Source organism: Mobula hypostoma, chromosome 23 (genome assembly GCF_963921235.1).
Source record: "Mobula hypostoma chromosome 23, sMobHyp1.1, whole genome shotgun sequence".
Classification (NCBI taxonomy): Eukaryota; Metazoa; Chordata; class Chondrichthyes; order Myliobatiformes; family Myliobatidae; genus Mobula; species Mobula hypostoma.
The window spans coordinates 39,447,136-39,473,065 of NC_086119.1; the positions used below are offsets into that span (position 1 = coordinate 39,447,136).

The 25,930-nt window shown below is 40.1% G+C and overlaps 1 protein-coding gene across 14 annotated transcripts in view; it reads left to right on the forward strand.

The window, feature by feature from the left end:
* LOC134336752 (elastin-like) overlaps positions 1-25,930 on the forward strand; it is a 243,913-nt gene that overhangs the window by 29,542 nt on the left and 188,441 nt on the right. For all 14 annotated transcript variants that reach the window (XM_063031179.1, XM_063031178.1, XM_063031187.1 and 11 more), the window contains exons 2-4: positions 14,570-14,641; positions 23,620-23,685; positions 25,141-25,182. In XM_063031179.1, coding sequence (XP_062887249.1) covers positions 14,570-14,641; positions 23,620-23,685; positions 25,141-25,182 — 180 coding nt within the window. The remainder of the gene's footprint in view (positions 1-14,569; positions 14,642-23,619; positions 23,686-25,140; positions 25,183-25,930) is intronic.

A 25,930-nucleotide genomic window follows, 5' to 3' on the forward strand; every position in this document is an offset into this window, starting at 1 on the left:
AGAGAGTAAAGCCCTAGCTCCCTTAATCTCTGATCATAATGCATACTCTCTAAACCAGGCAGCATCCTGGTAAACCTCCTCTGTACCCTTTCCAATGCTTCCACATCCTTCCTATAGTGAGGCGACCAGAACTGGACACAGTACTCCAAGTGTGGCCTAACCAGAGTTTTATAGAGCTGCATCATTACCTCGCAACCCTTAAACTCTATCCCTCGACTTATGAAAGCTAACACCCCATAAGCTTTCTTAACTACCCTATCCACCTGTGAGAGTTACAAACCTGAGATTTATTTTCTTCTGGGCATACTCAACAAATCTATAGACTAGCAACTATAACAAAATCAATGAAAGACTTCTCATCTAGGGTGTTCAACCAAAGTGCAGAACACCACAATCTATGCAAATGCAAAATAAGTAACAATAATCAATAAATAAGCAATAAATATCGAGAACATGCGATGAAAAGTCCTTGAAAGTGAGTTCATTGGTTATGGGACCATTTCAATAATGGGGCAAGTCAAGTTGAGGGAAGTTATCCCTTTTGGTTCACGAGCCTGATGGCTGACTGATGGTGCAAGTCCTGATGGTAGCAGCAAGAAGAGAGCATGTCCTTGGCGGTGGGGGTCCCTGATGATGGATGCCACTTTCCTGCAACAGCATTTTATGTAGATGTGCTCATCTAAGCAAGTGGAGCATAGTGCATCACGCTCCTGATGTGTGCTTTGCAGATAATGGAAATGCCTTGATGTCAGCGGATTAGACATTCAGCACAGAAGGCATAGCCTTTGCTGTGCTCTTGCAGGCATAATAATCTTGTGGCTGGTGCAGGTGAATTTCTGATAATGGTGACCCCGAGAATATTGACAATGGGGACTTAGTGATGGTAGTACTGTTGTATGGTCAAGGATACATGGTTATATTCCCTCTTATTGTAGATAATCAGCCTGATAGGCATTGTAGGTCGTGTAAGGGAATCACCATTCCAGCAGCCCAGGTCCGACTCTGACATCCAGTTGTTGACATGGAGCTTGCACTTATGCCCTATGAAAGTGTAGGCTTCCTCAGTGTATCACTTTTCACTCGCATTCCAAAGGTATGCTTGCTGGGTTGATTGGTTTCTGTGAATTAGTATAAATGGGTAGCAGGTGAATGGGGTGCGAACTGGGTATAGTGGGAACTATTTGGGAAAATTAGTTGGTTGGTATGTGAGGGACAGAGAATAGGTTGTACAGAAATAAGTAGGGGAATGGTGCTTTTTTATTACTTCCCCTGTTTCTTAACCTTTCAAACTCATTGCCTTCTATCCCAAGCTCTAAATCTATACTTTTGTTTAAACCCTCCTCAGCAGCAATAAACTTGTATACAGCAGCTGATTCTGTTGAGTAACTCTGGTGTAAACTCCTCCCCCCTCACAAAATGGGCTCAGCCATGTACGTTTAAGAGAAGTTATTAGCTGCAGGACTTCAGAATGATGTTAGATCAGCAGTGTATGCTGATCTCAGTCTTTCTGCTTAGCTCTTGCAGGCATTCAATGTGTGTGCTCTCAAAAATAGTGTTCAACTTGCCTTGTGGTAGCTGCCATTGTTGCTATTGGATACCCAAATTATTCATTGCAACCAGATCCATAGTCACTAATGATTCAAGTGTTAGGGAAAAATCAAATGTGTACTATCATGCTTATGTTTGGTTCATCATTAATCTTAGAAGTCATGACCACTTTTGTGTGAAGAAGCTGGAGATCACAGTATAAGGAATAGTATTCCTACTGGAGGAGAAGGCTACATACGAGACATCAGAGGATACCAGACATTGATGGAAGCATTGCATATGCATCACGTGAACAAGAAATAATGTCGCATTCCCCTCAACAATCACCTTACACATAGGGTTTAAAAAATCACTATCTTCCTTTTTTTTTACAGTTCTGTATTTTTCAATCATAGAAAACCGCAGCTCAGAAGCAGACCTCTTGGCTCACGTCATCTAGTCTTACTGTGACGTTGACATTCACTTTTCCTAGTTGTACACTTGGGGTCCATCCCCTCTTTGCCCTTCCTATCTAAGTGCCTGCCTAAACATCTGTGAAACATTATCCTTCTCCTCCACTTTGTCTGCAAGCTTGTTCCAGATACTGTACTCACTACCCTCTATGAGGAAAAACTTCTCCCTCAGATCTCCTTTAAATTTCTTCTCTCTCATTTTAAACCCATGCTCTCTAGTTCTAGTGCCGGTAAAAAAAAAATTCTGACTTTCTGTCTCATCTATGCCTCTGAAGTTTATAAGTAAAACAAACTTCCTACTTGATCTCTCCTTGTAATGACAGGTGTCACATTCCAGGCAACAATCAGGTGAATCTCTTCTGCACTTTCTATTGCCACCAGGTTTTTCCTGTATTGTATTGACCAGGACAGTGCATAATATTCAAAGATTGTGGGGGTGGGTCTAACCAATTTTGTAAACTGCAACATGACATCCCAACTCTTATACTCAGTGCCTCAACTTATGAAGGCAAAAGTACCAATTGCCTTTTTCATTTGTCAATACCCAATTCACCTGTGTTGCCATTTTCAGGGAATCCTAGATGTGTATGGCCTAGTCTATTGATATATCATTGCTGCTAAAGTCCTTGCCATTTATTCTACATTTCCTACCAGAATTTGACCTCCCAAAGAGCATTACATCATTGCTGTCCAGATTAAATTCCATCTACCACTGCTATGCACAGCTTCCCTGTTGATCCATGTCCCATAGTATTAGATAGCCTCCTTTGCTGTCTCCAGCAGTTTCTTCATGCGACATCCACAAAGTAACTATTTAACATAGAATTTTGTTGCAGAAAGATCAGTTAGCATGTCTTGTTTTGGTTCGGTTGTTCAAAGTGCTTACCAGCAATTTACAACTGAGCCAGCCTATACAGATTTCAGCATGCCTGTGAAGCTGTGCTTATTCAACTGCACAGTGCACTCAGAAATTTCCTGACCCATCTTTCAGTCATTTCCATTATAGTAAGGGATGGTGCAACATCAACACCAATTATCTGTCTTCTCTGTCTACTGCATAAACAATGGGGTTAAAATGGTCCCAAAATGACTTTGGTGCGCATTCTCCACTCTTCAACTTGAAACAATTATGTTATCCACTATGAGAAAGGGGCATCCTATTTCTGAAGAACTCCTGTTTCTACTATAATTTCCTTATCTCTGTGCTAAGGAATATCTAGTGCACTCCTCTGACCGGTGCCTCTGATGCTGCAATGTCACTTATAAATTAAATGATTAGATTAGATTAGATTCAACTTTACTGTCGTCGTGCCGAGTACAGATACAAAGCCAATGAGATGCATTTAGCATCTGACCAGAAATGCAAAGAATAGCGTTATTTACAAAATAACTGCGAATAAAGAAGTGCTACAGCACACAAATATAAAAGTACTGAGATAGTACAATACAGATACAATACTGCTTAACACTGTGATGAGAGGTTCAGCAGGGTCACAGCCTCAGGGAAGGAGCTCTTCCTGTGCCTGCTGGTGCGGGAGCGGAGGCTCCTGTAGCACCTACCGGATGGGAGTCCAGGGATTTGAGCACAAAAGGTCGAACAATCATCTCCAGTGAAGGACTGAGGAGGTAATCATCTGCTCAATGCGTTGCAGTTTGTATGAAATGTTGGCCCAAGATTCTGTCTGCACTGTGAAGTGACATAAAGGACTCATTCTACTTTTTGCAACAGAATTGCTTCCAGTGATCTGGTCAGTATTTGTGATTGAGAAAGTTTATCTGCTGGTTATCAGACTGCTGCATAGAAGTTTGCTGTCTACAAGCTGGCTGCTATGTTTAGTACATCTTAACACATCCAATCTTGAACAACATGGGAGAAAGGGAGATGGCTAAGTTTAATTTAGTATGAAAGAAAAGTGCATCAGCATAACTTGTAAATATTAATGTATTTGTTTTTGTTTTCCTGTATGTCAATCTTGTACTGGCTAAAATTATGTTTATGAGTGAAACGGGCTTAGGCGGAAACGGGCGAGGCGAAGAGGGTTTGGTTATTTTTTTTTTCACTGTTATTTGAAGAGGGGGAAGTATGAGTGTGAGGGCAGCTTGTTGTTCTCGGTGTCGGATGTGGGAGGTAGTGGAGTCTCCAAGCCTCCCGGACGTCCACATCTGCACCAGGTGCGCCGAGCTGCAGCTCCTAAGGGACCGCGTTAGGGAACTGGAGCTGCAGCTCGATGACCTTCGTCTGGTCAGGGAGAGTGAGGAGTTGATAGAGAGAAGTTACAGGCAGGTGGTCACACCAGGGCCACGGGAGGCAGACCAGTGGGTCAAGGTTGGGAAGGGGAAGAATCAGGTATTAGAAAGTACCCCTGTGGCTGTGCCCCTTGACAATAAGTACTCCTGTTTGAGTACTGTTGGGGGGGACAGCATACCTGGGGGAAGCAACAGTGGCCGTGCCTCCGGCACAGAGTCCAACCCTGTAGCTCGGAAGGATAGGGAATGGAAGAGGAGGGCAATAGTAATAGGGGACTCAATAGTTTGGGGGTCAGATAGACGATTCTCTGGACGAAGTCAGGAGACCCGGATGGTAGTTTGCCTCCCTGGTGCCAGGGACCGGGATGTTTCTGATCGCGTCCAAGAGATCCTGAAGTGGGAGGGAGAGGAGCCAGAGGTCGTGGTACATATAGGTACCAATGACATAGGTTGGAAAAGGGGATAGGTCCTGAAAGGAGAATATAGGGAGTTAGGAAGGGAGTTGAGAAAAAGGACGTCAAAGGTAGTAATCTCGGGATTACTGCCTGTGCTACACAACAGTGAGAGTAGGAATGCAATGGGATGTAGGATAAATGCATGGCTGGGAGATTGGAGCAAGGGTCAGGGATTCGGGTTTTTGGATCATTGGGACCACTATTGGCGCAGGCATGACCTGTACAAAGGGGACAGGTTGCACTTGAATCCTAGGGGAACCAATATCCTGGCGGGGAGATTTGCGAGGGCTACTGAGGTGACTTTAAACTAGAATGGTTGGGGGGAGGGAATCAAATTAAGGAGACTAGGAGAGGGGAGATTGATGTAGGGGAAAAGGAAGAAAAAGATAAAGTTGTTTGCTCAATTAAGGATAAACAGAGAGTAGGAGGTGGAGAGTTTCTTAAATGCATCTATTTTAATGCTAGGAGCATTGTAAGAAAGGTGGATGAGCTTAGAGAATGGATTGATACCTGGAAATATGATGTTGTAGCTATTAGTGAAATGTGGTTGCAGGAGGGGTGTGATTGGCAACTAAATATTCCAGGATTTCGTTGCTTCAGGTGTGATAGAATAGGAGGGGCAAGAGGGGGAGGTGTTGCATTGCTTGTCAGAGAAAATATAACAGCGGTGCTCTGGCAGGATAGATTAGTGGACTCGTCTAGGGAGGCTATTTGGGTGGAATTGAGGAATAGAAAAGGTGTTATGATGCTTATAGGGGTGTATTATAGATCACTTAATGGGGACAGAGAACTGAAGGAGCAAATTTGTAAGGAGATATCAGATATTTGTAGTAAGCACAAGGTTGTGATTGTGGGAGATTTTAATTTTCCACACATGGACTGGGAAGTCTATTCTGTAAAAGGGCTGGATGGTTTGGAGTTTGTAAAATGTATGCAAGATAGTTTTTTTGCAGCAATACATAGAGGTACCAACTAGAGAAGGGGCAGTGTTGGATCTCCTGTTAGGGAATGAGACAGGGGAGGTGACAGAGGTATTTGTTGGGGAGCACTTCGGGTCCAGTGATCACAATACAATTAGTTTCAGTGTAATTATGGAGAAGGATAGGACTGGACCTTGGATTGAGATTTTTGATTGGAGAAAGGCTAACTTTGAGGAGATGTGAAAGGATTTAGAAGGAGTGGATTGGGAAAATTTGTTTTATGGGAAGGATGTAACAGAGAAATGGAGGTCATTTAAAGGTGAAATTTTGAGGGTTCAGAATCTTTATGTTCCTGTTAGGTTGAAAGGAAAGGTTAAAAGTTTGAGAGAGCCATGGTTTTCAAGAGATATTAGAAACTTGGTTCAGAAAAAGAGAGGGATCTTCAATAAATATAGGCAGCTTGGAGTCAATGAGGTACTCAAGGAATATAAAGAATGTGAAAAGAATCTTAAGAAAGAAATTAGAAAAGCTAAAAGAAGATACGAGGCTGCTTTGGCAAGTAAGGTGAAAATAAATCCAAAGGGTTTCTACAGTTATGTTAGTGGCAAAAGGATAGTGAGGGATAAAATTGGTCCCTTGGAGAATCGAAGTGGATGGCTATGTGCAGAGCCAAAAAAGATGGGGGAGATTTTGAACAATTTCTTTTCTTCGGTATTCACTAAGGAGAAGGATATTGAATTGTGTAAGGTAAAGGAAACAAGTAGGGTAGTTATGGAAAGTATGACAATTATAGAAGAGGAAGTACTGGCTCTTTTAAGGAATATAAAAATGGGTAAGTCTCTGGGTCCGGACAAGATATTCCCTTGGACCTTGAGGGAAGTTAGTGTAGAAATAGCAGGGGCTCTGACAGAAATATTTCTAATGTCATTAGAAACGGGGATGGTGCCAAAGGATTGGCGTATTGCTCATGTGGTTCCATTGTTTAAAAAGGGTTCTAAGAGTAAACCTGGCAATTATCGGCCTGTGAGTTTGACATCAGTGGTGGGTAAATTGATGGAAAGTATTCTTAGTGATGGTATATATAATTATCTGGATAGACAGGGTCTGATTAGGAACAGTCAACATGGATTTGTGCGTGGAAGGTCATGTTTGACAAATCTTATTGAATTTTTTGGTGAGGTTACTAAGAAATTTGACGAGGGTAAAACGGTGGATGTTGTCTATGTGGACTTCAGTAAGACCTTTGACAAGGTTCCACATGGAAAGTTAGTTAAGAAAGTTCAATCATTAGGCATTAATATGGAAGTAGTAAAATGGATTCAGCAGTGGCTAGATGGGAGACGCCAGAGAGTAGCGGTGGATAACTGTGTGTCAGATTGGAGGACGGTGTGTAGCGGTGTGCCTCAGGGATCTGTACTAGGTCCAATGTTGTTTGTAATAAATATTAATGATCTGGATGATGGGGTGGTAAATTGGATTAGTAAGTATGCAGATGATACTAAGATTGGTGGTGTTGTGGATGATGAGGTAGGTTTTCAAAACTTGCAGAGAGATTTAGAACAGTTAGAAGAGTGGGCGGAAAGATAGCAGATGGAGTTTCATGCAGAAAAATGTGAGGTGCTACATTTTGGTAGAACTAATCAAAATAGGACATACATGGTAAATGGTAGGGCATTAAAGAATGCTGTAGAACAGAGGGTTCTAGGAATAATGGTGCATAGTTCCCTGAAGATGGAATCTCTTGTGGATAGGTTGGTGAAGAAAGCTTTTGGTTTGCTGGGCTTTATTAATCAGAGCATTGAGTATAGGAGTTGGGATGTAATGTTGAATTTGTATAAGGCATTGATAAGGCCAAATCTGGAGTATTTTGTACAGTTCTGGTCACCTAATTATAGGAAAGATGTCAATAAAATTGAGAGAGTACAGAGGAGGTTTACTAAAATGTTGCCTGGGTTTCATCTCCTAAGTTACAGAGAAAGGTTGAACAAGTTAGGTCTTTATTCTTTGGAGCGTAGAAGGTTGAGGGGGGACTTGTTAGAGGTGTTTAAAATTAAAAGGGGGATTGATAGAGTTGACGTGGTTAGACTTTTTCCATTGAGAGCGGGGAAGATTCAACAAGAGGACATGGGTTGAGAGTTATAGGACAGAAGTTTAGGGGTAACATGAGGGGGAACTTCTTTACTCAGAGAGTGGTAGCTGTGTGGAACGAGCTTCCAGCAGAAGTGGTTGAGGCAGGTTCAATGTTGTCATTTAAAGTTAAATTGGATAGATACATGGACAGGAAAGGAATGGTGGGTTATGGGCTGAGTGCAGGTCGGTGGGACTAGGATAGGGTAAGAGTTCGGCACGGACTAGAAGGGCCGAGATGGACTGTTTCCGTGCTGTAATTGTTATATGGATTGTATGAGTTAGAAAGAAAACAAAACTGTCAGCAAAGCATTATTCATGTGTTGGACAGTTTTGTTGCTATTTTGTTAATTAATAGATAGCTTTTTAAATTTTAGTTTTTATTATAAAACACTATCCTCATCAGTAAAATCAGTCTGGCTCTTTATCTCAGAAGGGAAGAGAGGAGAAGAGGAGAGCAGTAGTGACAGGATATTCCATAGTCGGAGGAGAAGACAGGAGACTCTGTGGACTTGAAAAGGACACCCCAGTGGTATTTTGCCTCTCAGGTGCCAGGCTCAGGATGTCTTGGATCAAGTCCACAGCATTCTAAAGGAGGAGAGTGAACAGCCTGAAGTCGTGGTATATATTGGTACCAAACACACGGGTAGGAAAAGAGAGGAGGTCCTGAAGAGAGATTCTAGCGAGTTAGGTAGAAAGCTGAAAAGTAGGACCTCCATGTGAGGAATCTCTGGATTGCTGCCTGTGCCACATGCCAATGAGGCTAAGAATAGGATGATGTGGCAGGTGAATACATGCCTATGGAATTGGTGCAGGGGGCAGGGCTTCAGATTTCTGGGTCATTGGGATCTCTTCAGGGGAAGGTGTGACCTGAATAAAAAGGACAGTTTACACCTGAACCCAAGGAGGATCAATATCCTTTGCAGGCAGATTTGCTAGCGTTGTTGGGGGGGTTTAAACTAATTTTGTAGGGGGATATGAACTGTAGTGATAGGGCTGAAGATGGGGCTGTTGGTATACAAGTAAGTGCAGTATGTAGTGAGACTGAGGAGGGACATGTAAATAATAGGGCAAAACTGCAGTCAGTGGGAGGAGTTGAAATATAACATGGAGGCAAAATTGAAACGGGTGATGAATACAGGAGCAAAGGTGTTATATTTGAATGCACACAGCATATGGAATAAGGTAGATGATCATGTAGTACACTTTGAGATTGGCAGGTATGATGTTGTGGGCATCACTGAGTCATGGGTGAAAGAAGATCACAGTTGGGAGCTTATCATCCAAGGATACACTTTGTTACAGGCTGGTAAGCAGGGTGTGTGGGGTTGGTCTGTTGGTAAAAAATGAAATCAAATCCTTAGAAAGAGGTGGCATAGAATCGGAAGATATAGAATCCTTGTGGGTTGAGTTAAGGAACTACAAGGGTAAGAAGACCTTGATGGGATTTATGTACAGTAGCCAGGATGTGAGATAGAAAAAGCATGTAAAAAAGGCAATGTTATGAGGGTCATGGGAGAATTTCAGTATGTATGTACCGTAGATTGGGAAAATTAGGTTGGTACTGGACATCAAAGAGTGAATTTGTAGATTGCCTACAGGATGGCTTTCTAGAGCAGCTTATGATTGAGCCCACTAGGGGAAAGGTAATTCTGGATTGGATGTTGTGCAATGAACCAAATATGATTATGGAGCTTAAGGTAAAGGAGCCCTTATGAGATAGTGATCATAGTACGATAGGATTCGCCCTGGAGTTTGAGACAGAGAAGCTCAACTCAGATGGAGTAATACAGTGCAGTAAAGAGATTTACAGAAGCATGAGCGAGGAGCTGGCCAAAGTTGATTGGAAGGGGACACTAGCAGGGATGATAGCAGGACAGCAATGGTTAGAATTTCTACAGCAATTCAGAAGGTGCAGGATAGATACATCCCAAAGATGAAGAAGTATTCTAAAAGGAGGATGAGCCAACCGTCTGTGACAAGGGAAGTCAAAGACAGCATAAAAGCAAAACAGAGGGTATATAATATAGCAAAAACTTGTGGGAAGTTAGATAATTGGGAAGCTGTTAAAAACTAACAGAAGGCAACGAAAAAAGTCATAAGGAGAGAAATGCTGAAATATGAAGCGAAGCTAGCCAATAAAATAAGAAGATACTAAAAGTTTATTCAGATAGGTAAAGTGTAAAAGACTGGATATCAGACCTCTGGAAAATGACACGAGAGGAAGTAATGGTTGTCAAAGAAATACTGGATGAACTCAAGTATTTTGCACCAGTCTTCACTGTGGAAGGCACTAACTGTATGCCAGAAATTCGAGAGTGTCAGGGGTCAAAATTGAGTGTAGCTGCTATTACAAAGGAGAAGATGCTTGGGGAAACTAAAAGGTCTGAAGATAGTTAAGTCACCTGGACCAAATGAACTACATCCCAGGGTTCTGAAAGGATTGTAGAGGCATTAATAATGGAATTTCAAGAATCCCTAGATTAGGAGGAGGAAGAACTGGAAGAGACTGGAAGTAAAGGAAACGACGGAGACATAAGAGAGGCTTTATTGCAATTAACGGCTGAACTAAGAAAATTAAGCACAGAGCTTAGAGACGTGAAGATGTGCTATGATAAAGCTATGAAAAGAGGATAAAATGGATAAGAAACTTCAGAAGGTGGAAAGAACAATGGAGCACATTAACGATAGAGTGGAAAAAACAGAAAATGATGTATTTGTCTGGAACACGGAAAGAAATCGACTCTTGGAGAAAGTGGACTTGTTGGAAAATTTTAGTAGATGTAATAACATTAAAATTATTGGTCTTAAAGAAGGTATAGAGGGAGATAATCCAATAGAATTTTTTCAAAGATGGATCCCGAAAACCTTGCAAATGAAAGAGGAAGACCGATCAATTGAAATTGAGCGGGTACCTAGAGCTCTAAGACCAAAACCACAAGATGACCAATATCCACGATCAATTTTAATAAAATTCTTAAGATTTCAAGACAAAGAAAGGATTCTACAGGCAGCTGCCCAAACTGCCAAGAAGAGAAAAGGGCCACTGATGATAGAAGGGAAGAAAATTTTTTTCTACCCTGACATAAGTTATGAACTTCTGAAGAGAAGGAAGAAGTTTAATCCAGTGAAAAAAAGCCCTATGGGATCATGGTTATCAATTTATATTGCGTTATCCCGCAACCTTGAAGATTTTTTTGCCTGGTGGAGAAAAAAGATTTTTTGACGATTACCGGAAAGCGGAGGAGTGTGTGCGAGATTCTTTGAATATTCACCAGATACAAGAACAAACCTAGGGGAGCGAGATGGATTGAAGATGAAGACTGGATCAAGGATTAGGCCTGTTGGATTTTTAGGTGGATGAATATATAAATATATTATTAATTATATGAGGGAAGGGAAGAAAGGTTAAAATTTGAGGAATATTAGCTGGGAATAATGAGATTAATTTATATATATATATATATACACACACACAATTTTTTGTTACGGGGGAGCTGGAAGAAACACTGACCAATCGCTACATTATTCATGTGTGCAAGCATGGCAATAGCCACGACCCGCACAATGGAGGGGGGTAGTGTTGTGTATCTTTTCATTCACAACATTAGTGGGGGGGGTATTTTGTTTTTTCTTTTTTTGTATCTTATCTTTTTTTTCTTTTTGCCTGGATGATTGGGAGGGAAACACATAGCAACATGGCGAAGTTCAAAGAGATTCCCTAGGAAACTATGAGAGTTGAGAAGCTAAGTAATGTTTTAGATTTTAAGAGATAAATATGAAACATTTTTGAATATTTGGAGCCCTTATTTATAGCTCCGATGATGAAGATCTTGGTTCCTTGGGGGAAAGTAACAAATATATATTAAATTTATTTTTATCCCATGGAGCATGTGCAAACCTTCCAATATTCAGGCGGTTCATTTTTTTTTTCTTTTTTTCTTTTTTTCTTTTCTCTTTAGGTAGGAGTATATACCGGGGGGGAGGGTTAAGGGGAGGGGGGAGGGTAGATATTATTTTCTCATGTATCACTTTGAAAACTCAATAAAAATTATATAAAAAAAAAGAATCCCTAGATTTTGGAATGGTTCCAGAGGATGGAAAAATTGCAAATATCACTCCACTCTTTAAGAAGGGAGGGAGGCAGAAGAAGTGAAATTATAGGCCAGTTAGCCTGACTCCAGTGGCTGGGAAGATGTTGGAGTCCATTATTAAGGATGAGGTTTCGGGGTACTTGGAGGCACATGATAAAACAAGCCAAAGTCAGCATGGTTTCCTTATGGAGAAATCTTACCTGATAAATCTGTAGGAATTATTTGAGAAAATAACAGGCAGGATGGACAAGGGAGAGCCAGTGGATGTTTCATTGGATTTTCAGAAAATCTTTGACAAGATGCCACACATGAGGCTGCTTAATAAGATGAGAGTCCGTGGTATTACAGGAAATATACTAGCATAGATAGAAGACTGACTGACAGGATACAAAGAGTCAAATATAAGAGAGCCTTTTCTGATTGGCTGCCAGTGACTAGTGGTGTTCCTCAGGTGTCTGTGTTGTGACCTCTTCTTTTCAAGTAATACATCAATGAGTTAGGTGATGAAACTGATGGCTTTGTGGCCAAGTTTATGAACGATACAAAGATTGTTGTAGGGTCATATAGTTTCGAGGAAGCTGGAAGTCTGCTGAAGGACTTAGATAGATTTGGAGAAAGGACAAAAGTGGCAGATGGAATACAGCATAGGAAAGTATAGGGTCATACACTTTGGTAGAAGGAATAAAGGTGTGGACTATTTTCTAAATGGGGAGAAAATTCAAAAATCTGTGCAAAGGGTCTTGGGAGTCCGTGTGCAAGATTGTGTTGCTGATAAGGAAGGCAAATGCAATGTTAGCACTTATTTCAAGAAGACTAGACGATAAGAGTAAGGATATTATGCTGAGGCTTTATAGGGCATTGGTCAGACCACCACAGAGTAATGTGAGCAGTTTTGGCCCCCTTCCCTTCTGCTGGGGCATGATAACTGTTTTTGAGTCTGGTGGTGCTAGTATGTATACTCTGAGTCTCCTCGCTGATGAGAGTGGGACAAATAGACCATGAGCAGGATGATGGGATCTTCCATATTGTTGCTGGTCCTTTTCTGGCATCTTTCCCTATATATGTCGTTGATGGTGTGTAGGTTGGGGCTGATGATGCATTGGGCAGTTTTGACTACCTGTTCTAGAGCCTTCGTGTCCACCACAGTGTAGTTTCCATACCTTTCAGTGATGTAATATGTTAGGATGCTCTATACTGTGCATCTGCAGAAGGATGAGAATATAAATATGCACAGTCCAGCTATCTTCAGCTTCCTAGTGCACAGAAACTCATTATCTATGATTGACCTAATATATCAACACACAATGTAAATCCTTGTATTTTTTTTCTAATGGCAACAAGCACAAACAGTATTAATGCTAGGGAAAAAGAAATACATTCTCAACACTGTCCAATCACATTAGGTCACAGAAGACAGTTGGCCAAATCATAGTGATCAAATTAAATCCCAGACTTCCATACACATATAATGAAATATGGATGCCTGGAGCTTACTGACAGGATTCGCAAGAAGAAATCTGTTAGTGATATACCCGGCACACAGTACAAAGCCCCTTTGATTTCACTGGGGTTTTGTAAGGCACACATTCAGGAAGCAAAGTGGTAGTTACATCACTACTTGTAAGTTATTTTGCTCTTGCTTAATTTTTTGTTTGTCTATATTTTTAATTGTATCAAACCATGAAGTTAGTTTTATGACTGAAGTAAAGGAGCTTTAAAATTAGGTCTCTCAATTTTGTACGTCATTCTTAACATACAAACAGTTGCACAACCACATTGCAACATTCACTTTTACAGTTGCAAACCGGCACAGAGAGAACTCTAATGTCAGTTTGCACAAAACAGTGATGTTGGAAACATGCCATGGAGTGCACCAAAACATATTGTCCAGATGGTGAAAGCTGGAAAAGATTTGCATTCATGCAGATATGCAAGTACCCAAACCGACACAGAATGGCAAGAAGAACACATTGAAAGCACAATGTGGAGAAATGTATGAAATTCGGGTTAACTTGAGTGTAGCGTGAGGTCTCCATTTCTCTTTGGATGGTCCCTTGGGGCTGAGAATGCTCTGATTCCATGTTCAAACTCTTCCACCGATGGGACAAGCTACCATGGTTCATTACGCGTGTGTGGAAGTCTGGGATTTAATTTGATCAGAATGATTTAGCCCACTATCTTCTGTGAGCTCATGTAATTGCACAGCCTTGAGAATGTTTCCTTTCCCTTGCATTAATTCTGTTTCTGTTTGTTGCTGATGTATTGAAATAAAATAAGCATTTGCCATTTGTATTGATGTGGCAGACAAGTGGGCTGTTTGTGTGTTGATGTGCTCTGACTGCTGCCTATGCAGGTCTCTATTTACTCCCAGTTAAGAGAAACACCTTCACTGTGAGATTTTATAATGAAGTGATATGAAGCTGAACAAAATTCAATTAATAAGAGGGAAAATAATTATTATTCCTATTGTCAGATTCGAATTTATTTATCATATGTACATCAAAATATAGAGTGAAATATGTCATTTATGTCAACAACCAACACACCCAAGGATGTGCTGGGGGCAGCCCACAAGTCTCTCCACACCAAAATGCATGCCCACAGTGTTTACTAGAACAATGCAGGCAGCAACAGCAACAACAAAACAAAAGATAAGGTTTATAAACTCAAGAGATTTTGCGAATTAAGTTTGAAGTATTTTTTTAAAAATCCCTTTGATTTAACAGGAGTTCCAGGAGCAGGGATTCAAGGAACAATAGGGCGCCTCTTTCTTCCAAGTGGCCTCTTACGAGGTGCTGGTAAGTGATAATTTAGAAATGAATATACAAATTTGAAATATTAATTTAATAAATTTCACTTTAAAGTAACAGTCTGCATCTAACAAGGATTGCAAGTGAAATTTATACTTAGAACGTACATGTTCAAAGATTTATTATCCAGTGCATAGCTATCACTATATGCCACCGAGATTCATTTTCTTGCAAGCATTTGCAGTAAGTACAAAGAAACACAAAAGAATCAATGAAAAATGATACACAATAACATGGACAAACAACCAATGTGCAAAAGACAACAAACTGTTCAAATACAAAAAATAAAAAACAAACTTATAGATAGATAGATAAATAAATAAATAAATAAGCAATAAATATCAAGAGCACATGATGAAGAAACCTTGAAAGTGAGTACATAGCTTTGTGGGAACAGTTCAGTGTTGGGGTAAGTGAAGTTATTCCCACAGGTTCAAGAACCAAATGGCTGAGGAGTGATAACTGTTCCTGAACCTGGTGGTGTGGGCCCTGAGGCCTCTCTACCCCCTTCCTGATGGTAAGCTTCTGGTAAATGATCATTTAGAACTGCATATGTAAGTTAGAAATATTCACTTAATTAATTTTACTTTAAGAAAACTGCCACCAGATATCAAAGACTGCAAGCGAAACTTATGCTTGGTGTCAAAGATGTAAAATTACATTAATCAGATGCTGCTATTTTTAATTTCACCTCAAAATAGAGAAAATCTTTTGGCAAAAGAGAATGCATCCCTAAAATGATAATATGTATGGTTAATCACACATGTGTAGATCTCTGAGAATAATGAAAGAACTTGTTGGGTTTATTGGTTACAGTAAATTACCCCTAGTGTGTGTGGGTGAGAAGAATAGCGAAGAAGATGAGGATATAGAGCTTTAACGGGCCAAAAAACAGTCTTTTATGTTGCAAAACAAGGAAACACAAGCTTCTATAAATGTGTAGTGGAGAGTATATCGGCAAACTGCACCAAAGCCTGGCAAGGAAACACCAACACCTTTGAAAGGAAAATCCTACAAAAGTTATTGAATTCCACTCAGTACATCATGGGTCAAACCCTTCCGATCACTGAGCACACCTACATGAAGCGCTGTTGTAGGAAAGCAGCATCCATCATCAGAGATCTCCACTACCCAGTTCCTGCTCTCTTCTCACTCCTGCCATCAAGTAGAAGGTACAAGAGCCTCAGGACTCACACCACCAGGTTCAAGAACAGTTACTACCCCAGAACCATCAGGCTCTTGAATAAAAGGGGTTAACTACACTAATTTGTCCCATCATAAAATATTCCCACAACCAATGATCCCACTTTAAGAACTCTTTATCTCATTATCTCATGTTCTCATTAATTATTGCTATTTATTCACATTTGTATTTGCATAGTTTGTTGTCTTCTGCACTCTGATTGATCTCTCATTAATCCTGTTATGGTTACTATTCTATAAGTTTGTAGAATATGCCCTCAAGAAAAATGAATCTCACGGTTGTGTATGGTGACAAATCTGTACTTTGATAATAAAATTTACTTTGAACTTCAAAACAGAATTTTCTATGAATGTTTTTCAATTCTATTATTTAGATATTATTAAAACCTATTATTAAAGGTGGATTGACCAAATGCTTCAAATGTTCATTCTATAGTTATAAAATATCATTCTTTAATGCAAATATAGGTGGGACAAAAGGTAGTCTGCAAAAGGAATATGATATAGGGAAGTATATGGTCATGCACTTCAGTCGAAGGAATAAAGTGGAGAATATTTTCGAAATAAAGAGCAAATTCAGAAATTGGAGGTACAAAAGGGACTTGGGATTCCTCATGCAGGATTCCTAAAGGTTTCTTTGGATGTTAGGTCACCAATAAGGAAGGCAAAAGCAATGTTAGCATTCATTTTGAGAGAACTAGAATATTAAGCAAGAATGTAACACTGAGGCTATATAATGCATTGGTCAGATCACACTTGGAGTATTGTGAGCAGTTTTGTGCCCTTCTCTAAGAAAAGATGTGCTGGCATTAGAGAGTGTCCAGATGAGATTCACAAGAATGATCCCATGGTTAATATGAGGCTGACTCACTGGAGTTTAGAAGAATGAGGGGTGATCTCACTGAAATCTATTGAATATTGAAGGTCCAGATAGGGTGGATGTGGAGAGAATGTTTCCAATGGAGAGGGAGTCTAGGCCAAGAGGGCACAGCTTCAAAATACAAGATGTTCCCTTGGAACAGAGATAAAGAATTTCATTAGAGATGGTGGTAAAACTGTGGAATTCATTGCCACATATGGCTGTGGAGGCCAAGTCATTTGGGTATATTTAAAGCAGAGTTTGATAGGTTTTTGATTAGTAAGGACATCAAAGGTCACAGGGAGAAATCAGAATAATGGAGTTCAGAGGGATAATACACCAACTGTGATAGAATGGCAGAGCAGACTCAATGGGCCAAATAGCCTCATTCTGCTCCTTTATCTTATGGTCTATATTGCCACCATACAAGGCCCTATTTTTATCAAACTCAGAGTACGTTGAGGAAAAGATATGCTTGTTTTGAGAAAGATAAGAAAAAGTTTGCTGAAAATAGTGTCTGACCCTATTTTACCGCTCTGTCTCTGTCTCTGTCTCTGTCTCCGTCTGTCTCTCTCTCTGTGGTTTGGCTCTTCATCTTATTCAGGATTCTTGTTACTTTGTACTGTTTGTTCTGAGTCAGAATGTTGTCAATAATTCTGAGCTAGAAGGATTTTTGAGGCATGACACTTATTGCAGATGTGTTCACTCAGATGGCCTCATTCTCTGCAAGCATGCATATTTTGTCATTCAGATACAATCTACACAATAGTATTTCAATTTATTTTTTGGCTTTTTATGTGATACGAAGTTCAGCATTAGGTGACACAAAACCGGAACGTAACGTAATTGGAAATAGCTGCTGCTGCAAGTGTATACAAACCACTATATATTGAAGGCAAGTGGAAACAGTTCCTTCACATTTTACAAAATATTCCAACTGGCCAAATTCTCAATTTTAAACAACATTTATGACCAATTACTCAGCTTAATTAAAGGTCGTAGACTAAGAGGAACACTGACTGAATGGATACCAGATTAACTAAGAAATAGAGGAAAGAGTTTGTTTTCAATTTGAGGAAGTCTTGCACCTTTGTTCCCAAGGATTTAATATATAAAGCACCATTTTGATGTGGAAACATATTGCCGGAGCTTTCAATGTCATGGGATCTAAATTTTTTAATTCCCTAGTCACCGCACTATGAGAATACCCTCACCGGACAGACTGCAGCATTTCAAGAAGGGGGCTCACATCACCTCTGCAAGGACAGTTAGAGATGGGCAAAAATGTTGGCCTTGACAACAATGGTTGGATTCAGAAAGCAATTAAAAAATTAAAAAAAAACTTGAGAGCTTATGGAATAATTTCAAATTTTGCAGATGCTTCGAAATGAGCAAATGTAATAACTCCTGGATTTTTGTCAGAGGAATGAAGGGAAGCAAAATGAACTAAATGGTACAATTTTTCATGTTTTGGGTATTTATTATGGCTGATTAAAATATATGTGATTTTTTGCCTTATCAATGGATGGTAACAAGGAGCTTATGCCAACCCTATAATGAAGGCCATGGACAGAACACAGATGCATAATCTTGTTTATTACTGAGTTCCATGTGTTAAAAAAGATTTGAGGCATTGGAAAGGGTGCAGACGAGTGTCTTGTTTCGATCCAGGATTGTGGGAACAGAATGAGGCTGCAATTTCCATTGTTAGAACCAAAGGGATTATATTGTGATGCTAAAATTGTGAATGAATTTGATAGAATAAATAACTTTTTAAGTGGGAGACACGTCAGTGACCAAATAATACAAGGTTAATATGATTGGCAAATGAATAAGAAGCAATATGAGGAAATATTTCTTGCAAATTAAGCTGTTGTACTGACTAAAAGTGTGATAAAAGCAAATTCAAAAGTGACATCTGAAACATATTTAGATCAATGCCAAAGTGAGCGGCAAAGTTACTACCTAATGGAAAAAAGAAAGCGGAGTTATTTGACAGTACGTATAGAGCTTACAGAGAAACATCACAAAATGCTTTACGAGAGTCAGCGCTTATTCTTTTTTTGAAATTGTAAATCTGTAGGTCAGCTTGTATTCAAACCCATGCGAATTATTCTTTTATTGAGGAACCTTAACAACCTTAAACAAGGCAAGCTGTTCTTCCTTGGTGCTGGTTCATCCCTTGCACCTAAAATCAGTAGATGTGTGTAGCAGATGAACAAGGTCATAAAAGCAAAACAACAAAATATTGCAGTGAACGTAGACAACACAAGACAACAACAGATGCTTCAGCCCTCCTGTATTTGTACTGACAGTCATGTCTTTCTAACAACTACACATCTTTCATGCAGTCTTTACCCCTCCGTTCCCTGCCTGCTCATGTAACACTGAAACATTGCTATCATGTCTGGTCCCACCACCTCCACTGGGAGTATCATCCAAGCATTTCAAAGTTCAAGTTCCCACATAACTCTCCTTTAAACTTTCCTCCTCTCATCTTACAGTGACATGGTATTTCCACCATGGGGAGAAAAGACTCTGCCTATCAGTCTGGATGAAAGGCCTTGGGATACTGCTTTAACCCACTGAGTCCCTCCAGCACCTTTCCACGTTTTGCTCCAGTTCTTAGTATACATATTCTGTTTTGTCTTCGGCTATCTTCGCAGTGTATGGCTCTCATAATTTTATATACATCAATCAGATTGCTACTTGGCCTCTGATGCACCAGACAAAACAATCCCAGTTATTCACATCAAAGTTGCTGGTGAACGCAGCAGGCCAGGCAGCAACTTTGATGTGTGTTGCTTGAATTTCCAGCATCTGCAGACTTCCTTGTGTTTGTGTTTTTAAAATCCCAGTTATTCCAAGTTCTCATTGCAAATACTCTCTGATCCGGGCACCATCCTACGGACATCTTTTGCACCCTCTCTAAGGCCTCCATATTAGACTCTAAGATAATGGAACAGTTTCTCCAGTCTATTCCTGCAGTACTAATGACTGAATAATGGAACCAGTCTTCTGTATCCTACCAATTATCACATCCTTCCTAAAAATCCCAAAAATAGACACAATAGTCCAGCTGAGGTTAAACCAGAGCACTGCAGCGGTCATACAACTTTCAGGGTTCTATAGTTTCTGATATATAAAAAAATATAGATCCATGGCTCAGGTCCTTTTAGCAATAACAGAATTGATGAGAGTGTTTCAAAACCACAGCAAACAGCCGTCAGAAATATGCAGAGTTGGAAGATGGTGATAGTTTAATCTTTAATCTTCCTTCATCTCTTGGTGCAGTACTTTAAAGAATATAGCTCTTGCAGTGCTCATCCAGCCATATTTTAAGTGAGGCAACACACACAAAATGCTGGTGGAACGCAGCAGGCTAGGCAGCATCTCTAGGAAGAGGTACAGTCAACGTTTCGGGCCGAAACCCTTCGTCAGGACTAACTGAAAGAAGAGATAGTAAGAGATTTGAAAGTGGGAGGGGGAGGGGGAGATCCGAAATGATAGGAGAAGACAGGAGCGGGAGGGATGGAGCTCAGAGCTAGAAAGCTGATTGGCAAAAGGGATACAAGGCTGGAGAAGGGAGAGGATCGTGGGACAGGAAGCCCAGGGAGAAAGAAAGGGGGAAGGGAGCCCAGAGGAAGATGGAAGAGGAAATAGTAAATAAATAAATAAATAACGGATGGGGTACGAGGGGGAGGTGGTGCAATAACGGAAGTTGGAGAAGTCAATGTTCATGCCATCAGGTTGGAGGCTACCCAGATGCAATATAAGGTGTTGTTCCTCCAACCTGAGTGTAGCTTCATCTTGACATTAGAGGAGGCCGTGAGGCAACTGTTTTTGCATACCTTGACCCTTCCAGGCTGGTTCCAAACCATATATGTGTGTACATAATTGTCTTGTGGGAGTGTCTTCCTCAGCTGGACTGTGGTGGTTCAACAAGGCAGCCCACCATCACCATCACCATCACCTGTTCAGCTATGAGGGATGGGCAATGCATGTCAGCGATATGGTCTGTCAGTGATACCCAGATCTCAAACACTAAATTGAACATTTTATGACACTGCATATCGTTCCCTGGGACTTGACTGCTGGCACTGACCACTGTAACTGTCTCCCTCTCCTCCGTCCTACTTTGCACCCGCCCCATCAATGTTTGCACTGCGGTATGAATTGAATCCACTTCCTTCATCCCTAACATTTCTCTCTGGTCCCACGTAAGTTTCTGCTTTGAATTGGCCATCAGTATCTGTTGTACCAGCAGTGCACACCCTGCTGAGGTAAATGCCTGGTGATAATGACACTTGAAATCTTGCAGCTAATGCAGCTATTGCAGGTTGCATTCATGTGATAGTCAGTCAGCATAGAGGCATGAGTCTGTGTATGTCTACAGTTCGTGAACCGATCATTGTGTTTCGCTCATCTCATTCAGATTCATTAATTTTATTATCAATGTAATGCATTTTCTGTAAAGCTTTGAGAAACAAATCAAATGACTGGATTACGCCAGACTGCAACTGGCAACTTGGTGCAGAACAGCCATGAATGTTCCTGAATCCTGCCAGGAAATTTGGAGAACATAATTAATAACAAATATGAAAAATACAATATTGAATATCTTTGGTACATAGGTAAGAAACTTTAATGCAGAAAAGGTGTCACTAATGTTGCATGCTATGATACTTGGAGATCAAAATCGATTGCCTGCCTCACGGTGCTGGTCAGGGGAGCATGACTGCATCTGATTAGCCTTGCAAACTAAACTATGTATGGTGCGCCCACCAACTGTCACTCACAGGAGTATTCACTAGTCATGAGCTCCCTGTCTGTGAGTGCCCCTTTGACGACGGAGACTCGCGAGCTGAACTATCACTCGCGAGGTTGTCATTCACCACTCTTCCCACCTAGCACTGGACCTGTTGTCACTTTAGCCTAATGGAGATTCTGGTATATCTACATTATCTGAAGAAATCACAGGCCAGGGGCTCCACCACCTTGTCAAGGTCACTTGGAGATGGGCAACACTTGCACTCTGAGCCATGACTTGCATTCTGGGTTTGAAGATCTGGCTTTGATGCAAAGCTCTGGTTTTCCAAAACCCCTTTTCCTTAGACATCATTTCAGTGCCCCTTAAAGCTATATAATTCCTAACCATCTGCCCATAAAATATATCGTCTGCATTCCACCATATTAGAACAGCTTGACCAAAGGGGAAAAGCTAAGGTGGCTGTTATCATGAGGTATAGGGAGGGAATTCTACTCTGGAAAATGAAGGCATAGCTGCTACTGGTATGCCATGAAAATCAAGGAAGCATGAGAGGCCTGAGTTGGACATGTGCTGAGATGTTTGAAAGTTATATGACTGGAGGTTACAATGACAAGGAAGAAAGCCAGTGAACATGTCTGAAAGCAAAAAAAAAAAGGATTTTTAAAAAACTAGAATAAATTTTGCTTTATATTCACAATAGTTTGAGAACAAATGATTTAAAATTGATCAAAGAACTATAATTCACCCTAAACTAGATTAGGTTATCAAGGGAAACGGAATTGCTACATTACTGAAATATGATCAATCATCCATAGAGACACACTCAATAAGTAACTCCTTTGAATAATTTGTCAAGTAGAATCAGCAGATTTTATCTGGACATTGATCTTATCTGGAAAACAACTGAAAGTAAACAACGTGGTCAAAGTCTGTAGCATCATCTTATTTTCTGAAATTATCACTAGCTCATTGGACTGGATTTAATACTGGGTCACAACCTTGTCCTGTGACAAAGTGTGTAGACTTGTATCCTACATAGTTAAATAAGAGATTTCAATAGGTCTAAGATAATGGTTAATGGCTCCAGGCCTATACTCGCTGGAGTTCAGAAGAATGAGGGGGATCTCACTGAAACCTATTGAATATTAAAAGTTCTCGATAGAGTGGACATGTACATAGTGTTTCCTGTAATGGGGGAATCTATCACCAGAGGGAACATCCTCAGAATAGAAAGACATCATTTAGAATAGAGCTGAAGGTGTTGAATCAGTAGAATTCATTGCCATGGACAGCTGTGGAAGTCAAGTCATTGGGTATATTTAGAGCAGAGGTTGATAGTTTCTTGATTGGCAGACCTTCAAAGGTTGTGGGGAGAAGGCAGGAGAATTGGTTTGAGAAGAATAATAAATCAGCCATGATTGAATGGTGGAGCAGACTCGATAGGTTGAAAGGACTAGTTCAGCTCCTATGTCTTACAGTCTTATGGTCTTACAATGGAAATTTGTTCCATTTTAGAAGGAAATATTGCTCACGTTATGTAGCTGCTTACACAGGATATCAGGCTGTAGTATCATTGCAAAACTTCTGTTAATATTTTCAAAAGGTACAAGTATTTTTATGTAGCAAGCAGTGATGAATGCTAAGCCATGATTATATAGAACCATAGAGTACATACAAAAGGAAATGCAGATGGAAATTGTTATAACAAAACATCACAGTTAAAAGTATACATCTGACACATAGATTGCTTTACTCTTAAAATTTTACCATTGTTTGAAAAGAATTGTTTACAGAACTAATTCAGTTCAGGATATGTAAGTTTATTTTAAGTAGTGACTTGATTTGTGCATTGCACAAAGCTGATCTGAGTGTTGCATGATGTGTAGAAAATGTTTTTACACACACACACATGCACAAATGATTGGAAATCACAGTCTAATCTGTCCTCCAAGCAACTTTGGAAACATCAAGATGACTAGAGTCCACATATTGTAGAATATCAGTTAGGCGAAGTTTCTAAGTGAAAGTATTTGTAATGCTCGTAACTTCTCCATCATGTCAGTTATATTTTCCCCTCTTTAGCCTGTACCTTGTACCAAAGCAGATTAAACTCCACATCCTGTTTTATTTCAGGAGTACCTGGCCAGATTCCAGGGCAAGCATATCCCTACAAGGCTGCGCCTGGAGCTGGACTTCTTGGTAAGATTTTTCTGTTTTACTTGGAAAGATTTTTCTTCCTCTTCATTGATTGTGCTCTGAACCTATTTAATGTCAGGTTTCATGAGCAGATTCCCCATTGGGGGGTCTGGGGAACTTCAGCAAGGTCATGCTCCAGCATTGTGGAGTTCAGTGGAGGAGTGCACTGACAGAGTCACCATATGGAATCTTGTGCAAGTTAGGGATCTCCACATTCAGATTTAGTGCTTTGAACTTGCATAAGTACCTGAATTTGTGATGGCAATTGCCAGCTGTTTGCTGTAGAATTGCAGGCATTTATCACCCAGCTGCAGTCCATTACTTGTACTGACATGGACTTATTTAGTTACTCTGTTGTGGCAGAGGAACCAACTTTCATCTGATCCGAAGATTTTACAATACCAACTAACAATTATTCTATCTCCCACATCCGTGCATGTCAACTCAATGATTTATTTGGAGTGGCCCTGTGGGAAACAGTACCTCTGTTCTTGTCGTGTTCTTCTTCACAGAGTGAGAGCAGCTATTGAGTCAGCATTTATTAGCACTGTCTTATCTGATGCGATGTTTGTTGTTTTGCAGCAAAACATAAATAACTAAATAAATAGTGCAAAATAAAAGAATAATGAAGTCGTGTTCATGAGTCATGGGCCACCCAGAAATCTGATAATGGATGGGAAGAAGCTGTTCCTGAATCATCGCGTGTGGGTGTTCAGGCTCCTTCACACCCTCCTCAATGGAGTAACAAGAAGGGGGCATGTCCCTGATGGTGAGGAATGTCACCTTCCTGAGGCACTGACTTTTGAATATGTCCACAACAGTAAGCGAGCTGGTGCCCGTGAGGGAGCTGGCTGAATCTACGACCCTGTGGAACCTCTTGCAATTCTGTTCATCGAGCCTACACATCAGGCTGTGAGGCAATCAGTCAGAATGATCTCCACTAAACATGCAAGGGTTTTTGGCGACTTCTCAGATCTCCTCAAACTCCTAAAGGAGCCACTAGTAGGCCTTTTTCGTGATTGCAAACGATGACAGCAAGGAATTTGAAGCTGTCTACCCTTTCTACCACTGATATTACTTGTGTATGTCTCCCATTGCTATCTGAGATTTTACTATTTTGATTCATTCATCCTTCCTGAATTATGTCCACAGTATTAGAAAACTGTGTCAAAATATGAAAACAAAAAAGTCTATTTTGCTTTAATTGCATGCTCACCTTAAACAGCATCAGGATATTCAATGTTTTCCAGAGGAATGAGTATTCTTTTACGTTGCCTCCTACATTCATACTTCTGTGAATCACATTGGTTCGGTTCCTCATGTTATGCGTGTTATATTAATGTTATAACAACAAGTGAAATGTATATTTCATCTCTTGCACAATTTTGTGAAATTTTGATTAATTCAAAATTCTTCAAAAAGCTTTATTTTTAACAGGGTTTTTTTTTGCCTCTTTAGGTGCTGGAGTTCCAGGGGCCAGTGTTCCAGGTGTATATCCAGGTATGTGCGAGATGCTGTCTTGATGTGTGCAGGTCTTTTACATTGAGGATACCACTCCTGTGGCTCATTGACGGGGATAATCCTGGATTTTCATGTGATCTTGAAAATTGTCCTTTTTATTTTGTATTTTCATTGAAATACTAAGATTATACCGAGGGGTTCATGATGATATGAACACTTTTGCAAGGGCCAAATTTATTTTTAGCAGCTTTTTATTTCATTTTGTTTTGAATTTTTTTTCACACCTTTCCGAAGCTGGAAAACATTCAATCCTTCCTGCTGCTGATATTTATGTAACCCACGTTTTGTTTGAGAGGACAGTAACTGGTAAAAGTTTACAGGTTTATTCCAATTGACAACATTTGAAATAGTGCAATATTTCCTTTGTAAGCAAGTTTGCTCAGCTCCTGAACTCCAGCCATCCTCATTGATTTCATATATATAAAATGAGTGGAATACTTTGGAAAAGCAAAAGAAAAAGCTGACAAGACAACTGACAGTAAATGGAGTGCTGATCCATATAGTTAATCAAAAATTAAAGAAGGACAAGGAAAAATCCTATACAGCCTAACATTGTACTCAGCACTATGTCATCTAGACAAAAATGCAACCAACTTCCCAAGTTCTTTGATATAAATTGCAATCTGTTTGATTCTGTATTTATACACACTATTGATAAGTCTAGGCTCAGAGAAAATGTGCCATGCAAACGCATTTGATCACATTCTTCAGAAGCCCACAATCTCTC